This window comes from Athene noctua, chromosome 1, assembly GCF_965140245.1.
Source record: "Athene noctua chromosome 1, bAthNoc1.hap1.1, whole genome shotgun sequence".
Classification (NCBI taxonomy): domain Eukaryota; kingdom Metazoa; phylum Chordata; class Aves; order Strigiformes; family Strigidae; genus Athene; species Athene noctua.
In genome coordinates, this window is record NC_134037.1 from 163,213,852 (window position 1) to 163,232,088 (window position 18,237).

Below are 18,237 nucleotides of genomic sequence, written 5' to 3' on the forward strand. Positions count from 1 at the left end.
AAGACCCTCTGTTTGGAACCTTGAACAAACACTGTTGGCATGTGTCACTGAAGCTTTTATGTCCAGTAGGAACTGTAGCTCCCCAGATTAGATGAGCTGAGTTAGGAGGACAGAGTGTTCTCCTGTAAGCCAAAATGCAAGCTGACGTATCTGGAGGCATTTTAGCTAGCTGTATTCACCCTGTTTCTTGCAGCAGGCCAGAATATCCACGTTCTGGACTTTCAGTGAAGGTTGTAGGAAACGGTAGCATCTTTGAACTGCCAGGTCAAACCATGTCAAGGTCTGAATGAGGTTTGGTGTTCAAGGTTCTTGCAGTCACTTCAGACTGCTGGTCACTGTTACAGTAGGGAAAGGTTTAATCATTGCTTGCGCTATTGTATGGGCTACTGTAGTTTGCCTCCAGCTCTGCAGAACTGAAGGAAACCTGGAGGTATCCACCACCAGTCCAAGTCTCATGATTTGTCCCCCTTTCACCTCTCACCCAGGGCTGAAGTCCTTGGGGTCTAAATGGCTTTCAGCTTCCTAAAGCTCTATGTGGTTCACCAGCTTGACAGTTGTCCCTACCTGAATGGCTGCTGTCTCCTTTACCGTAGGACCTCAGCAGCTGAGGCGTTTGACCAAGTAATTCTCAAAGATCTGCCTGTTGTTCTCAGTCCAGGCACAGCAACCCTAGAGGACACAGCCCAATCTTAGACATCAGGATGTACTATACAGATTGGATAGCATGGGCTTTTAGAATAGATTTAAATTAATAAAGTGTGCCAGTGATTTCACAAGGAAACTGCTCAGAAGATTTCCTCCTTCGCCTGTGAGAAGGATCATGGCCACATCAGAAATGGGGAAACATACTAGTCTCTGTGAATTTATTTTCTGCTGCAAAAGGCAAGTGCTTACCACAACCACTGGAGACAGGAAAGCTGGGAAAACACTGCAGCATTTCACCAGAGACGGTGGTACCTGTGAGATAGCAGTATACTATTAATGTCCCTTGTAGGCAGCATGGGAGGGGAGACAGCACGGTACATGAAGGTTGGATGCCTTCTGGACTTCATCGATGTGTTCAGTGCCATCAGAACTAACCTATAGAAGTAGTCAAAAAATACTACATAAACAATCAATCATCTTGGTCATTACAGTTGGCAGAGTACTGCTGTAATCAGCAATGCTTAATCCCTTGTTTTATTCAATTCCTCAGTTTTCAAATTATCTTTTTTATTTTTTGTGAAAGGTGGCTAGCAGGCTGAGAGGCAAGAAGGTAAAAGGGTTGTGAGATTTGGTGTTTGCTATTTTATCCATTGCAAAATAAAAATACAGTATTGCTGTAGTAGTAGGTGTGGACATTAAAAAGTTGGCACTTAGAAACAAGACAGGAGGTTGCTTCTGTAACATCTCCAGGGCTGCCAGTCCCTCACCATCCTGGTTGCCTATATGTCATTCCAGTTAAGGACATACTGGGGCTCAGTGTCTGCTTCGTGCCTGTGTTTGTCATGGTAACATGTCTGTCCTGACCTGTATCTCTGACTCTACCTATGGATTTTTCCCCAGAAGAGCAAGCTGGGGCTGCTGTGTCTGGCTCCCTGAAAAGTACTGTCACCGAGGTGATAGGGGACAAAACAAAGCAACAGCCGTGTTTCCTTAGCTCTAGCAATAAAAGTTAGAGGGAGCCAAAATTTTAGTATTTAATGGCCAGTGGAAAATAGTAATTGATCAGGAAAAATTCAGTCTGCTGTCACTCTTGATCACATAGCTCTTCTTGATCACAGAACTATCTGGGATGTTCTCCAAATGGTACTTGAACCCTGCTGAGATAACTTATTTTTTCCTATCAAAGGCTGAATGAAAATATCAAATCAGTTGTAAGAACTGTTTTTCTGGACACTTGTTCTTTCTTTCCCCAGACCATAGCAATCTGTTGCTGTAAGACTATTTCTTCACTGACTTGGCTTAATGGTTGAAATTCCTTTATAATAAACTGTTTAAGACATCAAAGCACAGGTTGGTGACAGGTTGGGCTGCTGTCCCCTCAGTGTCTGGCTCAAGGGATTTCCCTGAGAGCCCATCTCAGGCAGAGAGCTAGGTGGGAAGTGGTTGCAGCAGCACCTCCACTGCCAGAGAGCAAGGGGCAGCCAGAAAGGAGCCAGCAGGAGCTGACTCATCACCAGACATACCTGCCTGCCTCCTCCAGACATGGTACATCTGAAACAATGTCCCCTGGCTGCTACTTCACCCCTCAGTGCAGCCTGGCAGAGGGTGGGGTGTCCATTGCTAGCACTGAGGGGTCACAGTAATCCTCTTCACCCCCCTTTTTCCTTGGAGGGTGGGTATAACTTGAAATAAGAGGCAGTATGAGACAAAATGGTGGTGTCATGTATTTGGTTGGCTTTGTTTTAAGCACATGCCAGCAGAATTTGTAGTCTTATGAAGTACACAGTAGTTTTCTATTTTCTCATTGCTGTAAACTGTACAGCACTGGAAAGCAGTGCTCCGAGGAGGAGGAAAAATACAATAGTAGCTTTTAACCAGCTTTCATTTTTGCCACCTACGAAACAAGACTTCTCTAATACAGCAGTCCAGCTGTTTTAGCATTTCTAGAAGTTTTCATCCTCTGGCAGTGTTTAAGGCACTAGGCTATTCTAGTTTTCACTACCAAGAAAGCTAGTAGTTGTCGCAGTACGAGAGGCAGAAAGCGGCAGAGAGTTACCAGAGGACAATCCTTCAGATTGATAAGGAGAATAAGACAGTTTATCAAGCTGCAGGAGCATCTCTTCTCATGCATCCCTCGAGCTCCATAGCAGAAACCTGTCTGCTCCAGACCAGGTGCTCATTTCCAGACATAGAGCTCTTTGTGAAGGTGAGCATTATAAAGCAATCCAACAGCAATGTTTGTTTACAGAGAACTTCTTGATATATTTGAGATTCATTTGATAGCATTGAGGAAGGTGAAAGAGCAAGCAGAACTGGTTTCATTAATGTGTGTTGTTGGTTCTAAGGTCGCAAACCTTAATGAACTAACCTATTAACCAAGTAAATGATACACCTGGGTTTTTTTACTTCCATGCCCTTACATTTAATCTTTTAAAACTGCACTTCAGGAAAATCATACGAAGGGCTTAAAAATTAGCTCTCTGATCTCTTCCAACAATGTCGCATGAAGCCTAATTTAACCAATAGCAACTATGCAAGACCTCGCCTCACTTTAACAAAGCCTCTTAACAAAATGCAATACAAAGTACATGAGAGCAACACTTCTGCGACCACAGGTACAGTTGCACCTCTTGTTCTTTACACTGACACGATTTGTTTAGCCAAAAAGAAAAGACCATCATTACAGAGTCACACAGAAGGAGAGGTTACATGGTGTGGATACAGCCACACTTCAGTGTTAAATGTGGGAGCCTTGGGTCTATAACAATGAGGGATTAGCCAGGGGGACACGGCACTTGTGCTTCATTAGTCTTCAGTTCTGCAAAGTGCAGAAGATGAGTGGGTCCAGCTGGAGCAAGGCTACCACCAAATTTCCCGCCTTCTCTGGGGCCTCCCACAGTTGTTTAGTTTGAAATTCTTAATGATTTGATTTATAATGTTTATTCCCTTAAGACATTACATCTCAGTTTATTCTGGTAAATTTTTCTGTTTGTTTCCTGTGATCATAAACTGATTTAACTTGTTTTAATTTTGCAGTGACTTAGGTAGATTTATGTTCACGTAGACAAATACGGTGGAGACTTTCTTTTGGATGGACTGCTCCAATTTCAGTTTTGTTCTCTAACTTGTGACAATATTCATTATGCATTTTAATGAAAAACTGCATCTCCAAGAGGACAAGATTCTTAATCATATCTATGTGCATGTTTAGAGAAGGATATAAAGAAACTTGCTATATGTACTTGTGGCAGATCAGGGTTTTCTGCTTTCCTACTGCATCTGCTATCAAAATTTGCTATCATCACAGATGTATGTATACCTTTTTTTTTTTTTTTTTTTAAATTGTAGGCTGGCAGTGATGGGGAAAGTATTGGAAATTGCCCGTTCTCTCAGCGTCTCTTTATGATTCTGTGGCTAAAAGGTGTCATATTTAATGTTACAACAGTGGATTTGAAAAGGTGAGATTGTAACTAGAATTCTCCTTTTCAGAACAACTTTTCCAAAATGGTGATTTTAAAGGGTGATTCTCTTCTGATAGATTTGAAATGCACACTTTGTCTTGGCATTACATTAACAGTCTGGATGCCAGATTCCTCTTTAGGGTTCATTAGTATAAAGTGGACTAACTCCTTTGAAGCAGTTGAGATTTAAATCTGTTTTGCACTATGTCTCTGTAACATAACACAGAAGTTTGGGGGGGGGGGTTTAAGCATTTCAGAGCACATTCAGATACGGGTTAGCAAATTCTCATGCCACCAGTCAGCTGGCTAAGTTTTATTTTGTAAGAAAGATGTAGAGCAGCCTGCTATTCTAAAGGGGAAACAGTTCTTTGCAATTAAGTGTAGAAATTGCAAATGTGGTTCCTGTTGTGATTAATCCCATCTCTCTCCTCCTTTTAGAAAGCCTGCTGACCTGCAGAACCTTGCCCCAGGAACAAACCCGCCCTTCATGACATTTGATGGTGAAGTGAAAACCGATGTCAATAAGATTGAGGAGTTCTTGGAAGAAAAGCTAGCGCCGCCCCGGTACTGTACTCCTGGCCACTTCTCTTGCTTTTAGCCCCTCATGTCCCTGGACAGGGATCAGTGAGCAAACTCCCTCGGTTTTGGTGGGTCAGACCCTCAATGAGCTGCACGTGTTATAATTACATGTGGGAAGCTTGGGGGAGCTGGTGCAGGCCCTGCAGTGGAGCTTTCAGGGAGCGTGAGACAGTGCTGAAGCCTGGCACATGCAGGGGGTGTCCCTGAGATGCTGGCTGTGCTCCTCCCGCTGCCTTCACCTTTGCCCCAAGTTCACTGCTGTGTCACCACAGTTAGTCATTCCCAAGGCACAAAATCCACCCTGCTGCAGCAAGCATGTGCAGAGACCTGCATGCCACTGCAGAAACCTGACCTCTTTTCCTCCACTTGTGTTTGTTTGAGGTTTTCCTCTTTATACTATACAAATAATTACATTTACCGGGAACAGGTAGTTGGAAGAAAAGGGCAGTGAGAGCTCCCACATGGCAGGCGTGCTGGGGCTCATTTTGAGTGGTCAGGTGGGCCTATCTTGGCACACACTGGGGTCTGAGTTTCAGACTTGTCCTTTCTCACCCCAGCAGCTCTTCCCATCTCACCCCAAACTCCACTGTCCCACCAACAGCATCTTGTCCCCCACCCATGCACGTTCTCTCCCCTGGGACAGCAGCCCCCCTCTGCAGCTTTCCTTTCTCAAGCAGCTGAACTAGGCGAGCAGCTGCTCCCCTCCATTTCTCCCTTCCTGTCTGCCCCTGGCAACAACAGCTGCTGGACTGGCTGCTCTGAGCTTGCTCATGCAGGAGCGGGCCAGGCAAGGAGGCTGGGAGGAACAGCACCTACTGCGAATAGGGATTTTCCCTTCACTCCTCCTCACAGTAGGAGCCACGCTCCACTCAGCCTCCTCTCCAGTGGAGGAAGCCTGGGAGAGGCACCGGGCTGTTTGGCCAGTATTTGCAGCGTGAACAGTCATTTTCCATCTCACTCAGGAAAAGGAGATCATCCACATGGTTTAACTAGGGTTTAAATTTGCACCTGCGACGTGATTTTTAGTTCAGGATGCTTCCCTTTGAGAGTCTTGTGTGGCTGTATATTGTGACGCTGCAGTGTAAATAAAGTATATTAAATAATTAGGGGAGATGAAAATAAAGGCTAGTCATATAACTTCTTTTTGCTTCTTTTATCTCCTTAGGTATCCCAAACTTGCACCAAACCACCCTGAGTCTAATTCTGCAGGAAATGATGTGTTTGCAAAATTCTCTGCATTCATAAAGAACCCAAGAAAAGATGCTAATGAAAGTATGTGCTGCAGTCCTCTTGTCAGCCCTGGTAGTTACTGTGAGAAATTAGAGCTGTATAATTCTAGCACACTGCACTGGAGATATCTCATTTACAGCTTAGATAAAACAGTCATTTTCCAGAGCATAAAGGCTGGGGAAATCCATGCCTATTCGCTCTTATTTGAGGATTCCCAAAGGTAGTTTACGCAGTTACCATGTTCAGCATGGGAGCACCACCTCCAGCTCCTCCTCGTTTCTTCAGCTCTCAAGCCTGTAACACTGCATCTTTCCCACAGCTCTGCTAAAAGCACAGCCCGCTTGAACTGAGACCTTACCTTTCTGCTCCTTTTCTGTAAATAATGAGGACTCTAACGCCATGGCACATCTCTCTAGAGCGGAACACTCACTACCACCCTGCATTAACTCATCTCTGTCCTCCAGTTCTCAGCCTTGTTCCCTTTGCTTTTCCCTTCTCTGCTCTCCACAGCAGCCCATAGGCACCACCAGCCCATGAAAATTCCAGCCAACCCTTGCCAGCCCCTGCTGCCCTGACCCCACTCCTCTGCGCTCAGCCAAAAGCACGGGACTCAGGGACTGGTTTCCCATACACCCCAAAGTGGCATCCCAGTGGCTTGCTGTTGTCACTCCAGCCTTGCTGTCCTGCCTGTGGGCATGCACTTGCCCCGTGGCTCCCAAGGTGAGAATCAGTGTGAAGGCAGAGCCACTCTGCCGGATCTCTCTGCAAAAGCACACTCTGCAGAGGTGTTTGAGGCGTCACTGCTGGTAACACATCCCCAGTCTGGTTTTCCTCAGAACCCCCTTTAGCTACTTAGAGCTCTTATCCCAGCATTAAGTTTTAAGCTTAGGATAAAGGAATTGCAGGAGTAGGCATGGCTGGGTGTCTATGAGCTGGGTTGGTGCCAGGAGACAGGATGCAGGACTTGCCTTTCTGCTTGGTGTCAGAGAGACCTTGGTACAGGCTTGAATGACCTTTTTATTGTCTTAACCTAGATTTGGAAAAATCTTTGCTTAAAGCCCTGAGGAAGCTGGACAACTATTTAAATAGCCCCTTGCCTGATGAAATTGATGCTTATAGCACTGAGGAGATCACTGTTTCCAGCCGGAAATTCCTGGATGGAGATGAGCTTACTTTAGCGGATTGCAACCTCCTACCAAAGCTCCATATAATCAAGGTTTGCATTTGCTTTTTAGCTTCCTGAAGAGAAGGGCAGCACAGAAGCTCAAGTCCTTTTCTAAAACCAGAGGAATCCTTTATCTGTTCTGAGGCCACACAGTAGTTGTGTAGGGACACTGAATGCTAATGCACAAGACCATTTCATTACAGCATAGCTAGGAAGATCCTTAAATTGGTGACTCTGGAGGTAGAATATCTGGTTTCATATCTGGGCTGTGACTGCACTTGCCAAGCCTCTCACAAGTATGAAATGAGTGCTATATTCAGAGCGGTAGAGAAGTGTTTTCATTTGCATTTCATATGCAGAGTGCATATGACCATGGACCAGTGAGGTTATTTTGTCCATGCCAATTCAAGAAGCCAGAAAAAGCTGAAATTCAAACCTGTCTCTCTCCCTCCTTTAATCCAGAACTCTTGTTTTGCTGAGTATCACCACTAGTACCAATAACGCTGGCAGGGTAGCCACCACCCACTGCCTTCCAGTCAAGGCTCCCAGCCTCTTCTTGCAGGGCTGTGGAGCATCAATGCACACCTAACAGTCCTGGTGACCATGATGTCTGGGTGTTGTCACAGCCTGTCCCTGGGCTGTTCTGGATCCAACCAGGGTCTGGGAGAGAAATGGCCACACTGGAAGTTCATATTCAAACAAACAAGCTTCCTTTTTGACTACTATTTTGCCAGAGGAAGAGTGGATTGAATTGCTTTCTGATATTTCCACAAGTGAAAGCTTTCCCCAGAGATGTCCTGGTTAAACCTATTCCAGAGAGCAGCAAGGGAATGAGCCCTTTCCCACACCTACGCCAAGCTCAGGCACAGCGGAGCTCCAGAGGTAGCAAGGGTCAGCAGGGCCACTACGGAGAGGATCACCTTATGTCAGCTGAACATCTGAAGGCTGAGGGAGGATGAACGTCACACCATCCTTGCTGGCCAACAGGGAGAGATTAGGTATCAGCCAATAGTTGTTTTCCTAGCAATTTGAAATTTAGTATTTTAATTCAAGTTTTTTCTTTCTGTTTCAGTGAAAGTATCCAAGTGTGGGCCAGTTTGTTACTGTAAAATTATTCTGTTAATTCTGGTTTAAGCTAGCTCCTTTGCTGTTTTAAGCTGTATCTCTCCCAGGTGCGGTCTACTGGTCCGCATAGCTCTGCATCACTTTAGCAGAATATTTATACCAAATCAATCCTTTTAATTAAGTTAGCTAGCTTTCTTCATCCCAGGTCTTCTCTTTTTTTTTTTTTTTGGCTTTCCTTCTCTTTATCCCTCTATGTTGCATATAACGATAGACCTGCACACTGAAAATTAAAAATGTGCATAAAGAGTAGATTTGTGGGTTTTTTTTCCAGATCATGTGTGTAATTATATTTTTCTTTTTTCTTTTAATAAAAGGTTGTTGCAAAAAAATATAGAAATTTTGATTTTCCACCTGAAATGACAGGGATTTCAAGATATTTGAACAATGCATATGCAAGAGATGAATTTACAAACACTTGTCCTGCTGATCAAGAAATCGAGTATGCATATTTGGATGTTGCAAAGAGAATGAAGTAAACAGAAGATGCTTCCATTCTTGATTGCTTCTGAGATTTAGATGGGCACCAGCCAAGATGGAAAAAACGAAAGCCAACATACATTCTGCAGTGTAATTTTAAGTTCTGCTTTGGGCCAATCCTTCTTTTATAATGATTGTATAGCATTATGTTCATTCTTAAATTATGTATGTATATGTTTGTGTGTCTGTACAGATGTCTGCACGCATGAATGTCTGTTGTGCATTCCAAGTTAAAGACATCAGTCAATATTAAAGCATTTGTTGAAGTTAGGGAAATAGTGTAGGTCACACAATTGTAGCAATATTGCAGACTAGTGACATGCTAAATCGCTGAATTTTGAGAAGAAATAGCTGTGTTTCTAACACAATTAACCTGTCATTGTTGCTGCCTCTGATCTGTGTTTCACAGTTGTTGCCAAACTTCACAGTTAACGGGAGGGTTTCTGTTTGCTTCTCTGCAAGCCTTGGAGGGCCACAAGCCAGGAGCTGGTGCCCAGGCAGCACTCTGGTTCACCCAGGAGAGAGGCTAGCTTGTACGTGGGAACACACCTGACATCCCCAGAAGCCCTCTCTGCTGTGTTAGAGACCTGCAGGGCAGGTCAATGAAGAACAACTTATTTTCACGTCGTCTGAGTCTTCTTTGGCATTAAAAATATAAATAAACAAATAAAATTTCCTGCCTTCTCCTATCTCAGTGCTGCATAACCCATCAAACTTCCCTCCCAACCTTCCCCAGAGAGAGGAATGTGGACTGTCACTGGCCTAGGGACTATCTGATAATAGATATTTGACAAGAGAGGAGGAAGATACTTGGTTGTCACTGTAGACAGAAGAAATGGGTGAACACGTGTCACCAGCTACTGATGTAGGATTTCTTGGTCATCCTTCCATGACTCTCACTTGATTTTGGAAAGCAAAGAGGAGGAGAGGACCTATGAAAGAAACAGTCCTTCTATACTTCCTTTTCCTGGTTGAGCTCCAGCATACTGGCTTTCCCAGGGCAGCTGTTAGGACTTCAAGGGCTTTACAGCTGATCAGACAGGTATCTGTCAGGAACAATGTAGACCTACCTCCTGCAGGGGATGGATTAGATGAACTCCTCCAGCCTTGCATGGGTCTGTGTTCAAGGCAGTCAGTACTGGTGAGAAACACCCTCTAGCCTGGCATCAGGGAGCACACTATTAGAGATGTATTGGACTTCAAAAAGTGATCTCCACAGCTGCTTTTTGCTGGGCAGGCCCTTAGCAAGCACGTAGGAGTAGAGGATGCAATGCTTTAGTCATAGGGCCACCTGGTGATCCTTCTGATCGATTTTGCCTGTGTGTACAAAATAGATGTGAAAACGGCTAAAAATAGCCTTTGCAGCACCTGTATCCACAAAAAGACTCTTACAGACTAGTCATTCATCCTTGCCCATGTCAAACATACGGTGGCTTTCTAACAAAGCACTACTTAACAGTAATAGTCAGTGTCAGATACATTGTGTCTGAAGTGTCTTCATCTTACAAGCTACACAGTTCTGATGCGAATGTGCTATCATCACAATTGCTTGTAATCAGTATTAAATGTGCAGTTTTAGTTTGCCTTTAGAGAAAACAAACACAATATGTTATCAATGTTATCAAATATATAATATGTAAAAAATGGAATCTGTATACTCTTTTCATATGCCTTACAAATTTAAATAGAAAATATACAAATTCGTAAGTAATTTGAATAGTGTTCTGTCTTTATTTCCTCAGTAATTTCTTGGTAAGCTGCATTGCAACTAGATTTTAATGAATACAAGGCAAAATTTATCACAACTTTCATTTGTTTTGGAGGAATTGTGTATGTCACAGACCTGAAGTGAAATCTTGAGAACAGTGTATATACTGGCTGTGCCCATTACTGATGAATAAAAGCCAAAAAGGGGAGGATGCAATCCTTGACCACCTAGCCACCTAGCACAAACTGTCCCACATCCATGCTGGTTCGGGGCTCGCCACATTTGTAAATGTTTGGTCTTGGGGAGATCCACTTGGGATGATCCAAAACAGCCAGGGGCTGCTCATGCTGTTCTGGAGCTCTTGCAACAATCCAAATGCATGAGACAGTTCCTGGCCCTCTCTTACTACTCACCATAAATACAGTTATGGCTGTTTATCATCAATGAATAACAGAGAGCCTGGGCTATTTGGCCCTGAGAGCATGCAGTAAGGTGTGGTTCACATCCGTATGGCTCTTTTCTACCTCCTGGAAACAGAGTGGCTATGCTGGTTGTGGGGAACAGTACTTAACCAAATCATGCCCAGATGCTGATGAGAGTAATGCTCTTTGGCATGGGTCAGACTATGTGTAACAGAAGTCTTGAGGGTGGTGAAGATGAATCAAAATATGCATGTGAGAGCACTAGAAGAAACAGGAGTTTAAACAATGAATAGGTTAATTGCTACAGGGCATTGCAGAAGTAAATTCATTCAAAGAACCTTATAGCAAGAAGGCAAAGAACAAACTGAACCCTCAAGCTAAGGTAAAGAGATGAGGAGAAACAGGAGGGGTGCCATAAAACATCCTGATAAAGAAAACAACAGAACAGTGGGAAGCAGGAATTCTGGCTTGGACTTAAAGATCCTGACAGATCCCTAGGGGGTATAAAAGGCACATCCAGAAAATAGTTTGCTGTCACAAGCGAAGAACCCAAGAGCTGTGCCAGGACCTGGCAGCTGGTGGCACTGGCCTGCCACCTCACACACAGACTATCTGGGTGGGTGTCTGGGTGCAGATGACCATTGGAACATCAAAAGTGAGTAAAATACATGCCCTTTAGAAAAAATATCACCCTTTTATTTCATAAGGTCCCACAGTGGCTCCCTTTCCCTGGACCCATGGTAACCCAAAGACAGCACCCATGTCTCTGTCCGGTGTTGGGTGGAGCTCAGGACCTGGTGTGCTCAGTGGCAGCCCATCACCATTCATCTTTACTGACTGAAAAGGGCAAGAGCCATACCTGCTTGAAACACCATGCTGCTTTGTGTTATGCCCATGTTTATGGTTTATAGACACCATGAAACTTTTTTGCCTCCAGAACATTCATTTAACCTCCCTCACCCTGTCCTCTTTTTCTAAAGCTTCCTCAGAATCACATGCTTGCACTTCCAATACTGTCAGGTGAAAGGAAAGAAAGCCTCAGACACTCAGCAGAGTTGTTTTTTTCTCTTAAAATCTGACATTGCTTGGAAGGATATTTGATTAAATGATTGTGGCCACCGATAGTTTTGAAAACCAGTGTTTTGTGGTTCCCTTAGTGCTCTTACTCATGAAAAAGAAGTTCATGGCTGCAGCCCTCCACAATGATTGTTGGGCACACATGATGCTACCTAAACCAGCACATTATGGCTGGTGTTTGTATATTTCTGGCAACACAGGGAGGAGATGTGGGTAGAGAAGTCATAGAAATGACCCAGAATATCAGAAAACTGCAGTCACTTCATTTGTTCTGGGATGGTATGAGCTAAAGTTTCCACACAATCCCACAGCAAATGAATCTTCATCTTCTACACATTTTGAGTGTCTGAGTCTGGCCCTTCTTAAAACAGAGCATTTTAAGAAAATATCTTTGTCCGCATTTGACTTATTCTATTTTTAAAAGACCACTGAAAGATTTTTTTAAACAATTTAGTGGAGAACAAATTAGATGGGATAAAGGGAGAGAGAAAACAAATTGTGGTGCTAACAGTATCACCAGCTGTCTCAGTGGCCTTGACATGCAATAAGATGTAAATCTAGACACAGATTTGTAGTTCTTGATCCCATGCCAGGGCAGAGATCATGTTCCATTATTTAAAGGCATGTTTGTGGAGACAGAGCTACTGATTTCCAAATACTTATTTGCACAAGTAGTCTTCTGTGTGGTGTTGCTTGTGCAAAGAATGTTTTTATTATAATTTTAAATGCAATTTTTCACATGTCCCTTTTAATCACCTATTATACACAAGGCAAATATGGTCAGACAGTTGCTTTATTAATTTATCTTCAATCACTTGTGTAGAAAACTCGTCAAGGTTTGAAGGTTTCTTTCTCAGCTTCAGCATCTTAGTCTTCAGCATGACCTGTCAACCTGAGTTAAACACTATTTGCGCTCCACACAGTATTTCCAAAAGCAAGCTGAAATAAAATCAAATGCAGGGTAACTAACTGTAACGTATTTCCCCAATGCATTTTTTTAAAAATAGCTTCACAGCAATGAAAAATTAAACCTCATGAAAACCAGTTAGTATTCCTTATCTGTACCAACATGTTTGAGTATAAGCAAATATTTAAATTTCACAAGCCCCTCAAAACTGGTTGAAGTTTAGTTTAAAAGTCTTTTTTTTTTTTTTTTTTTTCCCCACTAGGTTATTAGGAAGGTTATTTCTAGGTTTTCAATAACCGGTAATCAATTGCTAAGGTGAGGCATGACCCTAAAAGTTACAGTCGACATAAACTATCCCCAGCATAGTAGAGCCTTGACTAGGTTAGCAAACACCCCTTTCAACCAGCCACTCCAAGTGCTGATACCACCTAGTCGCTGCCAGCCACCCAGATTCCCTCCATGGACCCTTAAAATCTACTTAAATGTTCACAGAGGTTCTGCAGGCACCCACTGTGACTTTACTGACCACGCATGGGAGCTGCTGCCCTACACTGGGTTTCCTGGTGAGAGATCCTGAACATGTGCCAGGGCTGGGGGAGCAGAGGTTTGCCACATGGCTCGCTGCTACGTTCTCCCATCAGCCGCCTTAACTGGCATCATACTGCTGAACAATTCTTAGTGATCTCATGTGACAAAGACCTAAATGCAGGCCCTGTTCATGAGTGATGGGGTAAAGCAAGCTGGTTGCTAATGCATGGCTTAGACCAGCATTCAGTTTTACTTCACTAGCAAACTGCAAAGAAGTGAAGGAACAAGGTTTTTCCATGTCCTGGTCTAAATTGGACTCCTGCTGATTAAGATGTTTTTATTGATGGGCAGAACGCAAACTTAAAAATCTCTTCTGGAAATGAACTAAGGGAAACAAGAGTCCTATATCAAAATTTGAAAATTGTTCAACTTTTTTATTAAATCAAACCAATTAAACGAAATCAAAATAAATATTCATTTTCAAAGACTGAGGGCACTTGTTTTTCTTGGGTTTCTTCCTTCTATCATTCCCTTCCCTTTTATTTTACTTTTTCAGTAATGAAAGGGGAAAAATGAGAGGTAGAGGTGCTGGAGAAGAAAAAAATATGAATACCACAGAATACCAAACCTTGGTTTTCAGCTCAAGATTAAAATGTAAAACAAGACCTATACTAAACTTGTATCTTCTTTTGTTGAAAAATATTTGTAAAGTTGCTTTCAGCCCACTTTTTGTTCTTCATTTTGAAAACATTCACTGCTCTCAGGTGATCTGCAGTGAAGATAAGAGGTTTCTAGAGGTGAAAACTCTGCTGCTCCTTTGCCTGTAGGAATAATCACGGAACAGATCTTCCTGCTCACTCCATTGTAGGACACTGAAATGGTAAATTGCTCCATGTAATGAAGCCATACCCATGTGAGAGGCTACAAGGACTTGGAGCTCACACAGGTTGAAAGAAGGATGCCGCATGTCACATCCTCCTGACAAAACATACAGGCTCTGTGTGCCTCATATGTAATGTACTGTAGCTGGTGGAGTGTTACAAGACCCTCTGTGCCTACGGATGTCTGAGCTAAGAGGCTGCAAGGTGATGTGTCGGTAAAGTAAGGGTATTTGTTATAATACCTTGTGATGTGGATGGGAAGTCCTACCATTGCATCAGTATGAGTCCTCCTGAAGTGTGCTCCTCTGCTGGTATCAGCTAAATCTCCTCTGACAGAGCTCACATCACTGTGGATGTAATCTGAGCTAAATTGAAGTTCTCTCCTCACCTCCTCCCTCCCTCCCTCTCTCTCCCATCTCATTCCTGGTAAAGGTTGTGCCTTGGGAAACATGGTCGCAAAGGCACACCCAGATAACCACATCAACGAACTGATAAAACAGCAGCCTGCTGAACCACAGCTGCTGCAGAGGTGAGAGCAGCTGTAACAGCTAACCATGTTCCTGTATCCTCATGAAGACAATTAGTCACCTTGGCTCTGCAGAGATATGAGACAGCACTCCAGTCTGGTTCAGCTGTCCAAAGTGCCTAAATTACCCTGATTTTCTTCCCCAAGATGACAGTCTGTCTGGGTGAGAGTACCCTGCTTCCCAGTGGAGCAGGGGTATCCACAACAGCCTACTTGTATCATGTAGACACACCCCTAATACCACAGCAAGGTGGTTCTCACTGCATTAAGAGTTGTTTCTAGATAAATGTGGGAAGGCACTGGAATGCTTTAGTTTCCATCCTCATTGTCCTTATTCAGAGAGAGGGTTTCTTGCCCCTGGCATAAGCAGCATAGAGTCTCTACCTAGGGCATGCAGAGGAGCTGCTCACTCAGGTCTTGTGCCAGCTGGGGCTGAGTGCACACCTTGAACTGGAAGCTCTCCCAGTGCCCACAGAAATATAGACAAGAGGGGATTCAAATTCAGTTGGCCCTACAGTGTGATAAGTAAGAGAGGTGAATGGTTCATGTACTTGAACCCCACTGTAAGAGGGGAAGAATCTGGAGATCCCACCCAAGGGCAGCTTCAGGCAGTACTGAGGGGTACTCAGTCTGCAAAAAGAGGGACAAAGATGTAACAAGCTCCAAAAGATATTCTGCCCACTTCAACTTACACAATTGCTTTTTGCTTGTGGCTTGGCTTTTTAAATCTTCCAGTACATCAAATGTGCTACACAATGTTGAAGTACTGTTGAAGTGAAATACATCTGCCACTACCGATATCAGCTACCAAAATCATGAATTAGACCTTTGAAAGAATAACCTGACTTTAAAAGTGTGACAGACCAAAGAGGTAAGTGTTCCTTCTTCTGTTCTGCTTGCTTTTCTGTACTAGCAGAAGGCTAGTAATTAGTTACAAATCATAAAAAAGAAAAAATGTGACCTGTGGTTCTTACTCCCTCTCAGGGCTATGAACTGCTAGTTAGGTACTTAATTACTGATTTATATATCTACCGGGAATATAAATCTGAAGTGCAGAAACTAGAAGGGACAAGAAGAAAAGAGAGACGTAGAGAAGGAGATGAAAGAACAAAACATTTAAAAAGAGGCAGACTGAGACAAGGGAAGGGAAATGTTCTTTCTGAGTAACAGTCAGTGTTTGTACTGCATGTACCTGGTATAAACAATGGTTTATACACACACACAGAGGCCTTTAAGGTTTTGTGCTCCTCTCAGTCAGAGTTCAAACTCCATCTATCCATCTGTCTCTGAAGAATATGCCTATGGGTGTTCAGTAACAATACTTTACTTTGTAAGAAATTACATGACCAAAATAGGAGCGGGAGAAGTTGTAAATGGAACACTCTTCTCCCCTGAATTCAAGAACTTGCCATGAAACTATATTACAAAAATCTAATGTGAGATCAGTCAAAATCATTCATCTGGATTAAAAATTTGTCATTTTAAAAGGTCTGAAAGCCAGTTAAAAATGAGATGTCTTTTAAACAATAATCCCAAAAGATCTAATGCCAAAAAATGTGGAAACACTTCATTGCTAGCCAGCTTCCTATCTCACCCCTTTTGCTGTAGTGTTTGAATGCCTCAGAAGTATACTCACATCCACAACACCCTTGTCACAAAAGCAAAGCTGTTATTCTCATTTCATACCCACAGAACTGAAGGAGGCACAAAGAAAATGTTTCTACACCAGAGACATGAGGCAAACTGTGGTGAAGTGAGGTCTCTCACACTCCAACCACCAGACAGCTTCCCAGAGAGGGACTTTGTTACGAATACATGGAGAGCTCTGCATATGTTCTCTCTGGCAATATAAGGTTGGATCTGATTCAAGCTGATAATGGCTAAAATGGCTAATCTCTGGTTAGTGTTCAGTGGTTTACACAGCCCAGATAGATTCCTCATTGTTGTGAGTCTCATCAACACTTGGTATGATTAGCATGAATCCAGAGCTTGGATGGCCCTAGAGACTGAACTGATGTCTCATCTGTATATATATGTTAGGGTAAAGTGTTTCAGAAAGAAAGCTATGGTTTACACTAGACATTTTTATAGTCAGGCACTTCTAGCAGCTTATACAACACTATCTATGGTACCAAAGTGACCAAGTAACTAGCTAGACAAAGTACAGCATCATTCTTTAAGTCCCACCTTTCTTAATTTTCCAGGAGGTTGGCAGTGAAGGCTTCTAAAAGTTCCTCCCATGTAAAGGATTTATTTCCAGGAGGTCCTTGCTCAGTTCAGCTGGAGGATCAGATGGACTTTCATTTACACCTTCCTGTCCAAAACAGTACAAATGTAGGACAATGTCAGTGAAGCAGCCTCTAGAAACTGAGAACACTGCCAATCCAGGAAACACAAAACACAGCTTTGCTTACTTTACTGAATAATGATGAAAGTCACAGGGGTATTAGACAACTAGAGTAAAAAATAAAAGAAAACATAGAGCTGCCTCTTCTCACCGTTTCGACTTTCATTCCATACATCTTGGCATAAGCTGAAATGCAAAAAAGGAACACTGTTAAAAGCAGTTTTGGAAGATGATCTGTCATTTAACAAGATGCATTCATAAAGAAAATTAGCAGAGCTGTCTCTTCCCACAGCTCAGCTTTTTGTAAAGGCAGCATTGCCATGTGTCCCTTAAAGATTAGCTTCACCTCCATCATCACTTCTATCCCTGATTAGGGTATGAACAACTGAGTTGTTGAGACTTTCTGAAGTGGATAGGAAGCTGCTTTGACTTCCTGACAGTACAATGAACATTTTACTACTGGTATGACAGTTAAGACTGACAGAGATCTTGGTAACTGGATGCTTTTTGGAGATTCACAACAACGTTGTGGCTCAGATAAAAGACAGATTTGACCCTGAAAACTCTCTTCTTGAACAAGTTCTCAAACCACTAGCTACTGCTTCACATGAGGCGATAAGAGTCCCTGTGGGTTTTTTTAACCAGCAGGAACACCAGGTCTGTAAGTGCCTAACTACAGACAAGGTGTTACAGCTTGATACTGGTGCTCTCATCTACCTGAGACAGCAGCACAGAAGGCTTATTTTCAATCTGAGGCACTTGCTCTGTTTTTCACTTATTGCTACGTAGGTAGCTCCCTGCTCAGTTAAGTTTCCAAGCACGTAACTTTTTGCAGGCATTGTGAAGAGTCTGAGCCCTACCTAACTCAGAAGCAGTAGGCAACAGGGTAGACAGGAGAAAGGCACTAAAGTGCGCACATATATTTGAGGCTTTTGGTCAGTGCCTCTGCCTGTGAAAAGCAGTATCAGGTGTGTGCTGGGTGAATGCATCCCTACTCCTGCTCTGCCTAGAGACACATGGCCACCCAAATCTGGGTTAGCCAGTGTAGTGGATGAACACTGCCTTGCCACTTTCAGCCAGAACCAGCAAGATAAGTAGCAGACCACAAAAGACTGAAGAAAACCAAATCAGAAATACAGAGGCAAATTTAGAGCCTTAA

At 43.1% G+C, this 18,237-nt stretch overlaps 1 protein-coding gene across 4 annotated transcripts in view; it reads left to right on the top strand.

Moving 5' to 3' along the window:
* CLIC6 (chloride intracellular channel 6) overlaps positions 1-9,337 on the top strand; it is a 33,260-nt gene extending 23,923 nt beyond the window's left edge. For 3 of the 4 annotated variants that reach the window (XM_074903498.1, XM_074903507.1, XM_074903517.1), the window contains 5 exons: positions 3,994-4,103; positions 4,545-4,670; positions 5,851-5,957; positions 6,950-7,131; positions 8,520-9,337. In XM_074903498.1, the coding sequence (XP_074759599.1) occupies positions 3,994-4,103; positions 4,545-4,670; positions 5,851-5,957; positions 6,950-7,131; positions 8,520-8,681 (687 nt within the window). In that variant the 3' untranslated portion in view covers positions 8,682-9,337. Of the gene's footprint in view, positions 1-2,755; positions 2,852-3,993; positions 4,104-4,544; positions 4,671-5,850; positions 5,958-6,949; positions 7,132-8,519 lie in introns of those variants that run through there. The other variant, XM_074903525.1, reaches the window with a different exon arrangement.
* Positions 9,338-18,237: the final 8,900 nt, after the last annotated feature.